Here is a 13,063-nt window from a genome sequence, read left to right as displayed (position 1 = left end):
CTCTCGCCATCCTGCAGCTCAGTGGCGAGATTGATTGAGTCTGGTCCAGGTGCCTTCCTGGCTCCACTGTTTACTAACTGTGTGACTTCAGACAAGTCGTTTAGCCTTTCCTCCATTTCTTTATCTGCAAAGGGGGGTTCATAATGTACACCTTTCATAGGGCTGTGGAAGGATTAAATGCAGCAATACGTGTAAAGTTCATAGAATTATGGCTGGCACATAGCAAGCACACAGTCAACGCTGGCTGCTATTCCTTCCTTCTGGAGTTGAAAAAGACTTATAATTGAATGGGAACATTATTAACTACCATCCCCCCTCCAAACTCCCCAAAAAAGTAAAACTTCTATAAATAATCAAAAGTTGACTGTGACTGTACCATCCCGCCAGCCGCTCTGCCCTGTGTGCAGCCCCCGGCAGTGACCTTGTGTTGTGACCCATGCAGGCTACGGCCATTCGGACGCAGACGTTCTTCACCAGTCATTGCTTGAAGCCAACATTGCCACGGAGGTGTGCCTCACCACTCTGGACACGCTCTCTCTGTTTACACTGGCATTTAAGGTTGGTATGGAACGGCTGTGCGTGGTTAGAGCTCCACCTTTTATACATTCACGGACCAGCAAGGCCTTCTGCATTGTCTTTTTACTTCACTGTGTTTGCCCCTGTAAAGGAAAACCATTCATCCTTCAGTGCCCTTCATGAAATTGCTCCCCAGTTAATGACTTGAATTCCCCGAACTATAGTATAGCTGACTGGTCAGGGTGTGCCACAGGTGCGTGAGCAGTGGAAACCGGCGTGTACCTGGAAAGCAGGCTTTTGTTGTGCCCTCTGAGATGGTAAACATGAGAACATACCAGGCATCTCTGCCTCCCAGCTCCTTAAACATGTCTCGGTGTGGTAGCGCTTGAAACGAGCTATTTACCCATAAAGAAGCATTAAGTAAAACACATTCACCTTTTTAAATTTGAAAACAAAAACAAACAAAAAAAACCTGTTAGTTAAATGATAGGAGCATTTCAGGGGTAGAAAAGGTTGTTTCGGTCTGATGTTTGGGTTTTGGGAAATAATATGCAAGTAGAGGAAGACGTCTCTTCGGGCATTCCCTTGCTTTTAGGAGCCAAATGCTTCCCATTCTAGCTAAATGATGGCTTCCATTTCCAGCACGGGGAGGAGAAACTGCATGAATATTAATAGGCTGTGAATATTGGAACAGTTTGTTTGCAAGGGTATTTGGAAAACAGAATCTAAATCTCTCTGCTTTGCTTATCTCCACTTCTCAAAAAAAGCATGTTTCTTTCTTAGAGTTAAAATATTTGCCCTGGTATCATGCGCAGATCCTAACAGAATAAGTGTCTTTTCACAGGGAGCCTCCGTTCCTGTGGGCCTTAGTGAATGTTCCAGACACTTTATGTTTAGAGTCTGTGACTTTCTAATTAATGAGAGACAGGCAGAAATTGATTGGAAAGTTAAGGAAGGCAAGGCAGCTGGTGGTGGTGTGGGGGGGAAGTGAGGGGTTCCTAGGATAAAAGGTCTCTGATCCCTTAAGTGAGGGCTCATTTATTTCTTGTGTAAGTGAGCTTTAATTCCACTCTCGCAAGCAAGTTTTGAGACCAGAACCTAAGAAGACTAAATCCTGAAAATGGGAAGCAACATTTTGACCAGAAGGAGTAAAGGGAAAATAATTCAACTCCCAAGGGAAGAACTTAGAGACGGGAGCAATTCGGACAACAGGAGCAGGGTCCGGGCAGTTTTTGTGAACCATTTCCTCTGGATCTCTCAGCGCAAAGAGCTCTGAGAGAATAAAAGCTCACGTCCAGATTCGCCCAGACCTTACTCCGCCATGATTAGGAAGGTCTGTGGTGCTCACAGACAGCAAACCATGTAGGCAGTTCCCCAACCCTGGAAGCGGCCTTTTTACTTTTGGTTGCTGAACAGTTGCTCCTGGCTGAGAATTATATAATATTCAGTTCATTAAAACCCGCTTCCTGCTCATTAGATTGCTGCTTCTTCTCATGATGGAATTCCAACACTGTGCCTCAGCCTTGCATAATATAAAGATCATTGTGATTTCCAGGTGTCCTACCAGCTGTGAATGCATCTGTGAATCACCAAAAAAAAAAGCCCACAAAACTTATCCCTTAAATTTTTTTCCAACAATAAGATGTGGTAACAGATTGCTGGGAAGTTTTATAATTCCTCTTTCTATAGAAAAAAAGTAAACTCTCTGAAACAAGTTTATTGACAGGTTGATTTATAACAACACAAGAGGATTCTGTGCTTCCTTAGAGGATTCATGGCAGAGTAAAAGTTATAAGTTGTCTTAGTGCCTAGAAAATTTAACCTTTGAGCCTCAAAATGGTGTGAGACCTACTGGAGTGTCTGGTGTGTCTCACTGACCCCGCCGTCCTGGTGTGTCTTAGAACCAGCTCCTGGCTGACCACGGACACAATCCTCTCATGAAAAAGGTTTTTGACGTGTACCTGTGCTTTCTTCAAAAACATCAGTCCGAAACGGCTTTAAAAAATGTCTTCACTGCCTTGAGGTCGTTAATTTACAAGGTAAGCTCTTTCATCGGGGAGGTCATCATCCGCTGGTCCTGCGTTTTCCTCCTGCACCCGGAGGTGCGGGGCGCACTGACCGTGACCTGGTTGCTTGCTTTCTCACGCTCCACCTAGTTCCCCTCGACGTTCTACGAAGGGAGAGCTGACATGTGCGCCGCTCTGTGCTACGAGATCCTCAAGTTCTGCAACTCCAAGCTGAGCTCCATCAGAACCGAGGCCTCCCAGCTGCTCTACTTCCTGATGAGGAACAACTTCGACTACACCGGGAAGAAGTCCTTCGTCCGGACGCATTTGCAAGTGAGTGTAGTGTAGCTTTCCCAAACAAGTGTGCTCTGAAATTCTGCTTCAGCAGGGAAACTGTGTGGGTCCCCTGTGCTGATTTACTCTGAGTAAGTACAACAAGGTCCGCCTTGAGGTGATATATTCAAAGTCACGTTGACAGGTTTGGTTTATTTCATCATCCACCTTGTAAGATTTAGGCCCAGCATGTGTTTCTATTGGTAAATTAATATTTACATGTTGAGTCAACACGAGACTGACTGAAATTGCATTGAGTGGAGATTTATAAGAATCTGTGTGGAGGATGCCTCATGGTAGCCATCTTAGATAAAACACAGAATGTCCAAAGTGGTTCCTTTCTGTCTTCCAGCTATTAATATTAATATATGCCTGTCTCACCAGAATTAAAATGTCTCAAGGTATCTGCTCTGGGAACCATGCCAGATACTAAAAAGTCATACATATTTTTGTCAGAGACTCTTCATTCCTGTATTTATTCATTTATTTAAACAAGTATTTATTGTTTGCAAACTACATGCAAGGATCCATGGATCCAGCCATGAACAAAACAGAACCCCCTCTTGGCCCCCACGGAGTGTATGTCCAGCTGGAGCCCCAGCACCCTCAGCGTGTAGTGTGTCCTGGGCTACTAGTATAACAGAGGAGCATTAGTGCCCCAAGGAGAGGCATCTGGCTGGGGATCAGGAAAAAGGAGGCGAAGAAGCTCCCAGAGGATGTGAAGGGTGAACGCTGCTTAGCAACCCAAGGGAAAGGGCCCATCCAGGGAACTGGAGAAGACCCTGATAGCGAAGTTGAGAATGTGGGTGAGAACAAGTTGAGGAGGCATCGTTGCCTATTTGGAGGGATTGCCTGGACCCCAGGGCTGAGAGTGGATTGGGGGAGTCAAGACCTTATCTAGGGAGACCGTGGGGAAACCATAGTCCAGTATAGGCCAGAGAGGCTGGTGCTCCGGACCAGTCATGGTGAGGTTAGAAGGAAGAGGAGGTTGAGGTGACAGCACTTTGTGATTGGCTGTGCTTGGGTGCAGTGAAGGAAAAGGGGGGGAATAAGGATAGCATCCATGCATTTTAGCTTGGGTAACTGGGAAAAGCCAGTGCTATTCATTGACCCAAAAAGAAGAGAGATTCCCCCATTACATAGTTAATATGAATGCCTTCTAACAAAAAATGCAAAGGACAGTCTACTTATTGAAAGTTCACACAAAAACCAAGTAGGTAAATACTAAGGTCTCTCTTTTTATTAGAGAAAGTGATAGGTAATCATCCAAATGGTACAGGCTTATCTGATTCCCTTTCTTTTTTAAAAACTTATCTTTATTTTTTAAAGTATTACAGATCCTCCCCCACCACCTTTTTACTTTCCCCGTTGATTCCCTCCACCACACATCCACCATCCCCACCTTCACCACACTATTGTCTGTGTCCATGGGGTAGGCATATCTGCATGTAAGTTCCCCAGCTAATCTCTGCAGACCACTCCCCTGCCCCTGCCCTCTCATTCCTCTATATTCTCTTATTACCATTTTCCTATGCAAATAAAATACTTAACGATAGCATAACCCCCTTCTGGAATACTTCTTGAAAAATCACTCAGTCATCATTTCCTTCCCTGGCGTGATCCCTGCTCAAAGCTACCCCTTTGCCCTGACTTCATGCACAACCTACCTGAAGGCAGGAGCTGAGCCCAGGTGGAGAGGCATTCGAAGGTGAATTGATTTGCTCATATTTGTGTGTCCCTAAGGTCATTATTTCCGTCAGCCAGCTGATAGCAGATGTTGTGGGGATCGGGGGAACCAGATTTCAGCAGTCCTTGTCTATCATCAACAACTGTGCCAACAGCGACAGGCTCATCAAGGTGGGTGCCCTGGTCCCATTGTCTTTCTCACCCCCGAGACTCTGCCTCCTCTCTACCATGTACGTGGACAGGCCGAACACGGCTGAAAACCACATGTCCTTCTCCCACTCCTGTTTCAGCACACCACCTTCTCCTCGGACGTGAAGGACTTGACCAAAAGGATCCGCACGGTCCTGATGGCCACGGCCCAGATGAAGGAGCACGAGAACGACCCTGAGATGCTGGTGGACCTCCAGTACAGTCTGGCCAAGTCCTACGCCAGCACCCCTGAGCTCCGGAAGACGTGGCTGGACAGCATGGCCAGGATCCACGTCAAAAACGGGGATCTCTCCGAGGTAGCCCTGCAAGCCTTCCCACGGGCATTTTTTTGAGAAAACTGTGCCCCAGTCACTAAAAGAAGCCAATTCTGAGAAAAATTTTCCAGTAATTAAAAGAAGCCAATTAGCCCTAGCCAGTGTGTTCAGTGATTAGAGCATTGGCCCGCACACCTAAGGGTTTCAGGTTTGATTCTCGATCAAGGGTAACCCCATTGCTCAATCTTTTTTCCAGGTTAGGGTGCCTGGGGAAAGCAAACCAATCAGTGTGTGTCTCTCACATCGATGTTTCTCTCTCTCTCCCCCATCCTCTTTTCCACTAGCCCTAAAAAACAATGGAAAAAAATATCCACGGGTACGGATTAACAAAAATAAAGTAAAATAAAAAAGAAGCCAGTTTAAACAGTGTTAGGCTCAGGGTTACTTCATAGCCCTGTAAGCATTTTATTATAATAATTTACCAAATTATAAGGGGATGTATGTCACAAGGGGGCATTGTTTGAAAGCTCTTAAAAACATCCATGTTCATGCGGATGCCTGCTAATTCAAGTGCACTCAGTGTCTGCATGCAATATCCCCTCTAGTTCTAAAATTCCTCTATTTATGATAAAATTAAAATTTCCTATTATTAAAGTATTGATAGGGCATACATTTTCCCCCTTTTGAGGGGGTTCATTGCCATCTGTGGCCTTGGTAGGTATTAGAGCGCCCCCTTGTGTTCAGATCTGCTATGTCTCAGTAAGCAGACAGTGTGGGGAGGAGTTGGGTGCGTGAGATCTGGAAAAGTGCGGGATCCCGGATCCAACATTTACTGACTGTGATACTGAGCTCGTTTTTAACCCCTGTGTGGCGATAACATCTGTAAAGTGGGGGAAATAAGGAAAACAGAAGGCTATCAGGCATGTTCTTATTCCCATGAAAACTGTGTTTAGGATTGTGCTAAGGCATGAAGGCAAGATCCATGGAATTAACAAAGAAGCATGCTTTTACTTTTAAACTTCCATAGTTGCTTAAATTAGTAAAATTATGTTCCACATCTGAAAAAAAAAAGTTATTTATGGAGTCCATTCTGTTTGATAATTGTTCTACTTCTTTCCAAAAGTAATTGGTATCAACTATTGGGAGCATGAGTTGGTGCCTTGGGATCTAACATAAGTACACACAGCCATTAGGTTTCTGTCTGCGAGCATTTTGGCAGGCTGTATCAATGGTGATTCTGAGGCATGTGTCTCTTGTTGCAGGCGGCAATGTGCTATGTCCATGTCACAGCCCTGGTGGCGGAATATCTCACGCGAAAAGGTGAGGAGTTTCCTGTGTTTTGTGAAATGAACATAAAACTGTACAAAACAGCCAAGATAAGCAGGAGCCGTTGAGAAAGATTTGGAAGTGGGGGGTTGTGGTGTGTGTGTGTGTGTGTGTGTGTGTGTGTGTGTGTACGTGAGTACGCTATTCATTGTTTTGTTTGCAGGCACGACATTTGCTTGACTTGGTAGGCACAGCAGAAATGCCAACATCAAAAAGAAAGATGGGTGGCATGTTGTCCTATCATCTCTTGCTAATGGCTCTATCACCCAAAGACTAGTTAATGAGCTTTGCAGTGAAGTGAGGCCAGTCTTGAGCTGAAAAGATTTTATTTTTCCCTTACGATAGTTCCCACTGGAACTGTTTATCTATCAAAAGACAGTTGTAACGGGAGCTCATCAGTCAGCATTTTCTGGACCATGGCCCAGTTGGCTTTATTGTGTGAGGAGGCAGCTTGCTGGCTGGAAACCTTGCCTCCGCGTGGAAGGAAAGGGCAAGGAGCGAATGGTGCTCGTGTGTGCATTTCGTATCTGTTCCCAGATTAGCAGGCCATGAATCCTCTCATGCATTCCTTTTGGTTGAACACCAGTTGCTCATTTCCATTGCAAAATCAGTGCAGCCTCCAAGGGCGGCATTTACTTTTGCAGCACGAGGATCTTGGAAAATCTGGCTGTGTGTGCACGTGGGCAAGCACAGCAGTTCCAGGTCTGGCTAACGAGGAGAGTGTTTACAGAGTGAGAAATGATAGGAAGTCACAGATGCCTGGCCAGTGAATGTCTATATTTCTGGTGTTGCTGGCTATTTGGAATGAAATTTAAGTGAGTCTTAGGCTTGCGGTACGTCAGAGCCTGAGAGAGATATTCAAGAAGAGCTCCATATTCTCTTACTACCAGCTCGCTTTCCTGTTGAGACCTATTGTCAGGTAATACATTTCCTCATGTTTAGAAGCAGACATAGCCCTCCGACGGGAGCCAACCCTCTCCCCCTACAGCTACAGCACCTGCCAGAGGAGGCGCCTGGGAGGTGAGCCCAAGGGTCAGCCCAGTCCATGGGGCCCCAGCCGTCCCATCCACATGACACTTAGAGGTGTGGGGACTTCCTTTTTTAACTCTGCCTGGATGGCCTTGGCCTTGGCTCTCCTCTCTCCTTCTGTTCCTGCCTCTCTGTTCAGAGGGCAAGGAGAGGAAAGCCCTCTGGCCACCACAGTAGTTGTTCACTGGCGTTAAATTGTACCTTTCCAGTGTACTCTGTCACCTGAAAGTGGGTGGTTGGCTTTTACAGTTTTGCTTTTTGTACGTTAATGTATCTGAAGCTCCTGGATTAGGGCTTTCATGTGTCTCCATAAAAACAAAAGCAAGTCTAGACTAGCATAGGGGCAGAGTCTCGTGTGAAAACCTTGACCAGGATTAGCAGGAAAAATCTCTGGCTTTAGGTCCTACTCCTTTAAGACTTGATTTCAAAATTCTCTGTGTTCCTCCTGTTCCCAAAATAGGGGAGGTCTGAATGCAGGTTTTGACTTCTGTTTCGGTTTATTGTAAACAATGGTCACAAACTAGAGTAAAAGACATTTCAAGTCCTTCGTTTGATTATTTTTGCAGAGACCCCAATTGGGCCCTTATTGCTATTACCTTATCCCAGCTGCAACCTTATTCCATCCCTGCCCCCCTTAGAAAGCACTCATGCTTTCTGTGCTCTTGCTCTCCAGTGGGGGAAAGAGGCCTCTCCTTACCCCAGACAGCCCAGGTGGAACCAGCTAAGTCAGCCTCTTGGCTCACCTCTGAGGCTGTTGAGTTACATCTTGGTTTTATAGACTGCTTCATGCAGGAAGGGCAGATTCTGGTGAATCCCAAGCAGAGTAAGTGAGATGACAGCTTGACGAAATATGGTTATTTTTGAATCCAATATTTTCTCTTGATTGGCTTTGGCTTCTTTGTTTTTCTTAGTATCTGAATATCTATCATCTTACCAAATCAAATTTATTGTTTATTGGTCATTACTTTATAATTAATTCGATTCAATCCGTTCATTTACAGTTTAAAGATTGCATTCCTTTTAATAAAGGTGGGTGAAAAATAAAACAGGGTGAGAAAAAGAAACACTGAGGAAGGAAGTGGTCCCCAGGCTGGCTGAGACCCAGGGGATTTCACAGTCGGTTTTGTCATTCAATACAGAAACATTCGGGGCAGGAGGAAGTCTCACGGTTCATCCACTTACGGGTTAACACCTCACTCTCTCCCCTGCTGTCTCGATTCTAGGCATGTTTAGACAGGGATGCACAGCCTTCAGGGTGATCACCCCAAACATAGAGGAGGAGGCCTCCATGATGGAAGACGTCGGCATGCAGGATGTCCATTTCAACGAGGTGAGTGCCCCAGCCCGAGCGGTTTTCACTGGCGAGAACCTCCGCCCCCGTGGTTTACCCCGCCAGTGCGGGGGACAAAGGCCCTTTTCTCCATAGCTGCTGTTGACACACTTTGTCTAACTAACGTAATGCTCCAGACACCAAAAACAGAGCAGCGGTTAGTTCTACCATTCGTTTTCCCTTCCTCGGAATCCATCCAGGACTCCCAAGGAGAGTTTGAGGAGCTGGTTAGTAGTGAAGTGAGGCTGAGAGGTCAAATTCCGTGATGACCTAAAATTCTATTCTAAAATGGCTAGTCTCAAATAATGTTCTAACTTAACACGTGAGAAAGGAGGATAATATATTGTTCTTTCATATTTAAATATTAAGATAATTTTAACCAAGATAGATTAAGTTTTATTTAAAGTATCCTGAAATAAAGAAGTGAGCTGGCTATTCCATGGTATTACTGTTCAGCAGTCTCCATACCTTGAAATGCCTGGACAGACGTTAATTTTTTTATTTTTTACTTTGAAATTCACTGTGGTCACAGGGCCCATGTGTTCTTGGCTTTGAACTCCTCACTCCAAGGCAAGTCTTAACTGGGTTTTCCCCTGAGAAGAAGCTTGAATGGATTTTCTCTTTGTAGCAACCACCCTTGTCCCCGCTGCCAAGTCAGACCTTTGGGGTGCAACAGTTCGTTTAGAATTCAGTAAGGAAAACAATGATGTCAGCAACAATTAAAGATTTGAAAGTAAACAATTCTCGGGAACCTGTCCCACAGGGATGATACAATAAAGCTCAAGTTTGCTCATCTGATTAAATACTAGGCTGGAATAACCACTACTGCCGTGAGAATTACCCAGTGAAATAAAGTACAGATTTTATTGGGAAAATTTGTGAATGGCACCCGCTCTGCGCAATAGCCAAACATGTGACAGGGATAGCTTTATCAGTCATTTTCAGAATATGGATTGTCCACCCTGTCCTTGAAGCATACAGTTGGTAAATCTTTAACAAGGTCCATAGTGCATGATCTGTGGTGATTAGGATGTGACACAGCAGGATTATAAAGTCCTGAGCAAGCCTTGCACATCTAGATTGAGACTAGCCAGGATTGGAAAGGATAATGTGTTCAAAAAGCCAGGAAAACACATATTGCCACTTACCTTTTTTCTTTAGCTGTCAGGATGTTTTAGGAAAAAGAGAAAGTTGAAAATCTACCAGAGAAGGAAGTAGCTTAAAAATCATTGTCCTTGTAAGCTGCATTATTAGATATATTTGAACGCCTTTAGTGATCTCCTAAACGATTTTAGAGAAGTTACCTAAAAATACATAATTCTCCTCCCAGCAGGCCTCAGGTGAGTTTTTGTTGGTCGCAGTTTGTGTCTCCTGACTTTGATCGCCAGGGCAGACTCCCCCCTGTTAATTTACTTTTGATTAGATAAAAAGGAACATCCCATTTCTGTTTGTCATTTTGTTTCACAAGTTGGATTCCGTAAAGACTACAGAATTCTGAATCCTTTATGGTGTCAAAATTCCTCACAGCCCATGTGGTTTTGCGATCCCTCCCTCATTATGCCAGACAGGTAGGGTTCTGGAAGGAAGTAGGTGGCATGCTTAGGAAATTGAGAAAAGTCTACTAAAGGGACTTATTTTGGACGTTTGGACAGGATTTGGGGAAACCAACAAGGAATATTGCAAATCCTTAGATTAACATCAGCTGGGTTACTATCCCTCCACCTATGGACTAAATGTTGGAAAGAAAAAGAAACTACACCAAGGGCCTGCCTGATAGGACTGTGGGCTTTGTTTAGGGGAGGGCGCAATCCTGGCACCCTTGCAGGGAGGGAGCCATCGAGTAGCCACCCCATCCTCACTCTCCTCCTGACCTGAGCCTTCCACTGGCTGAGTCAGCCAGGAGCTAGAAGAGAGAGCTAGGTGGAGGTTCTAGTGCATCCGCCTCCCAGAGCACAGGAGGGCAGGGCTGACGAGGACTGGCGACGGGAGAGTGAAAATGTCAGTCCAGTTGCTAAAATTTCTTTGTAACCCTCAAAATCAGTATTCATGGAGGTGCTTGTGTGGTCATTGGGGACATACACAGAGCGGCAAGAAATTTGAACTTACCTGCTCCTAACTGAGGAGGCTTTCTGTCTTCTTGGTCTGTCTCTCGTGCTTTAACCAGTTGTCCTTTTCTACTCAGTGCCATGTTTTTCACATCTTTGTTCTTTTAGTTTGTGATTTTGCTGTTTCAAATGACCCCCAAGTGTAGTGCTGTCTCGTGTTTCTGGGCACAGGACATCTGTGATGTACCTTACAGAGAAAATACTTGCGTTAAGATGAGCTTTTTTCAGACGTGAGTACTTTGGGTCATGAGTTCCATGTTAATGAATCAACAACATATACTACAGTAGGTGTCTGGACACAGAAACACATGTAAAACAAGATTGTTTACTGATTGGTTCTCAAAAATTTTGTAGCCAGAGGCTCTTGGGAACCTAACCCTGTATTTCCCCAAGGAGGGGTGGTTCAGTCTTCACTAATTCATTGGTCATGGTGAATTTATACAGTGTCATTACCATGAATCATAAGAATCCACTATATCGAGCATACTCCACTCCTGTTTCACAGAATGGCAACTATTACCACTGGGTAGAGCAAACATATGAAGTTAACCAGACAAGTCTCTGGCTTATATTAACCAAACTGTTTCTATTCAGAAATAACTGCCAGTAACCAACATAATATGTTTATATTTGTGGAACATCTCAAGAATAGATATATTAACAGCATATTGCATGATTCCTATATTTACATCTCATCCAAGCTTGCTGATTGTCTGTAACCAATAAAGTTGTTTAACCTTCCACTTTTCCTTGACCCAGAGTGCTCTTAGAACCATAAAAGTTATAATGATTCCGCAAAATCAATAGCAGTAGGAGTAGAGTGTTGACCCATGGGTCTTGTCTAATGCTCTACCCTTGGCTCATTTCTGGACATATATCCCTGTTTCCTTGTGCAAATACTTGCTGAGCTTTCTCAGCACTGAGCTGGGTGCTGGAGATACAAGGGTCAGCAAGATGTTGTCCCTGTCCTAGCAGCTCTACTGCTTTTGATGCTTTCTTCCCATTGACGAGAAACACCTAAGCCACTGTCCCTTAGAAGATGAATTGCAAGGTGGCTGAGTTCTTTGTGACCTGGAAATTTCCATATGCATTCCGTAAACTAGCTGTGTACCATGTCTAACTTTGGGATATACAAGTGAAGTGCCTGCCTCAGAAAGATTCAGTTAGTGCAGTAGTCCTCAAACATTAGTGTGCTTAGAAATTACTTGTATTCTCGCTACAAGTGAGATTCCCACTCCACACACACACACACACACACACACACACACACATTCAGCTGGGTAGGTGTGGCACCTGGGAATCTATACTTAACAAGCATCCCAGGAGATTTTTCTAATGCAAGGTGTTTTCAACTGTATCTTGAGAAATAATAACATAGTTGGTAACATAGATTATGTCATAAAGCACAACATTGTCCAAGTGAAGTCACACATTCATAGTTATTCCCAAGTGGCAGATAATAGAGACAATAACTAACTGCATAGGAAAGGTTAAGTTAAATTAATCCTAAAATGGAGCAAATGGTATTTATAGTTGATATATGTCTGTATGCATTTTCATGTCTCATAAAATTATCAACATTTAATTATTAATTTATGTTTAACGTAGAAAACTTTGAGTGTGGCAATATAGTCTTTGTTTACTTAATCCTTTTCACCTCCTTCTCAGCCTCATCTCTTGCCACTCCCTGATGCAATGTTTATACTCCAACACCTCAAACTGCTTGTAAATTCCTCCCATACCTGCTGCTCTCTCCTGTGTCTTCCTGTGCTGTTCCCTCTCCCTGGAATGTCGCCCCTCTCATTCTTCCGACTTCCACTCCCACCTTTCTCCTTTACCTCACCAACTCCTAACCACTCAGTCAGTGGTCACCTTCTGCAGCCTTCCTTGCCCACCATTTTCCTCATCACTGGATGGATGCCGAACCTCTCTGCATCCCTGATTCCCTGCACATGTCTTTATCAGCGCACTTGCCACCATCTTTTATAATCTCTTTATGAAGCTGTCTCCACAATAGACTCAGCTCAGTGAGAGCAGGAAATGCTTCATTCACCTGATGATTGGCCTGAAAGTGATTATTTACAAAAAATCTAGAGCTAATATTACACTTAATGGTGAAAGACTGAATGCTTTCCCCCTAAAATTGGGAACAAGACAAGAATATCTGTTTTCAACGCTCCTTTTCAACATTGTGCCAGAGGTTAGAGCATAGTCCTAATTCACCAAGATTTCAGGTTCAATCCCCAGTATATAGAAGAATCAACAAAT

At 44.2% G+C, this 13,063-nt stretch overlaps 1 protein-coding gene across 34 annotated transcripts in view; it reads left to right on the top strand.

Moving 5' to 3' along the window:
• Positions 1–13,063, top strand: part of DOCK9 (dedicator of cytokinesis 9) — a 244,954-nt gene that overhangs the window by 210,449 nt on the left and 21,442 nt on the right. For 18 of the 34 annotated variants that reach the window (XM_036458421.2, XM_045588760.1, XM_045588757.1 and 15 more), the window contains 8 exons: positions 443–558; positions 2,418–2,555; positions 2,673–2,855; positions 4,599–4,712; positions 4,832–5,047; positions 6,268–6,325; positions 7,274–7,351; positions 8,584–8,690. In XM_036458421.2, the coding sequence (XP_036314314.1) occupies positions 443–558; positions 2,418–2,555; positions 2,673–2,855; positions 4,599–4,712; positions 4,832–5,047; positions 6,268–6,325; positions 7,274–7,351; positions 8,584–8,690 (1,010 nt within the window). The remainder of the gene's footprint in view (positions 1–442; positions 559–2,417; positions 2,556–2,672; positions 2,856–4,598; positions 4,713–4,831; positions 5,048–6,267; positions 6,326–7,273; positions 7,352–8,583; positions 8,691–13,063) is intronic. The other 16 variants (XM_036458435.2, XM_036458431.2, XM_036458438.2 and 13 more) reach the window with 1 other exon arrangement.

The sequence above is a fragment of the Pipistrellus kuhlii genome, unplaced genomic scaffold, assembly GCF_014108245.1.
Source record: "Pipistrellus kuhlii isolate mPipKuh1 unplaced genomic scaffold, mPipKuh1.p scaffold_m20_p_3, whole genome shotgun sequence".
Classification (NCBI taxonomy): Eukaryota; Metazoa; Chordata; class Mammalia; order Chiroptera; family Vespertilionidae; genus Pipistrellus; species Pipistrellus kuhlii.
Note: the sequence above shows the minus strand (reverse complement) of the source record. Positions and strands in the feature narration are given on the sequence as shown.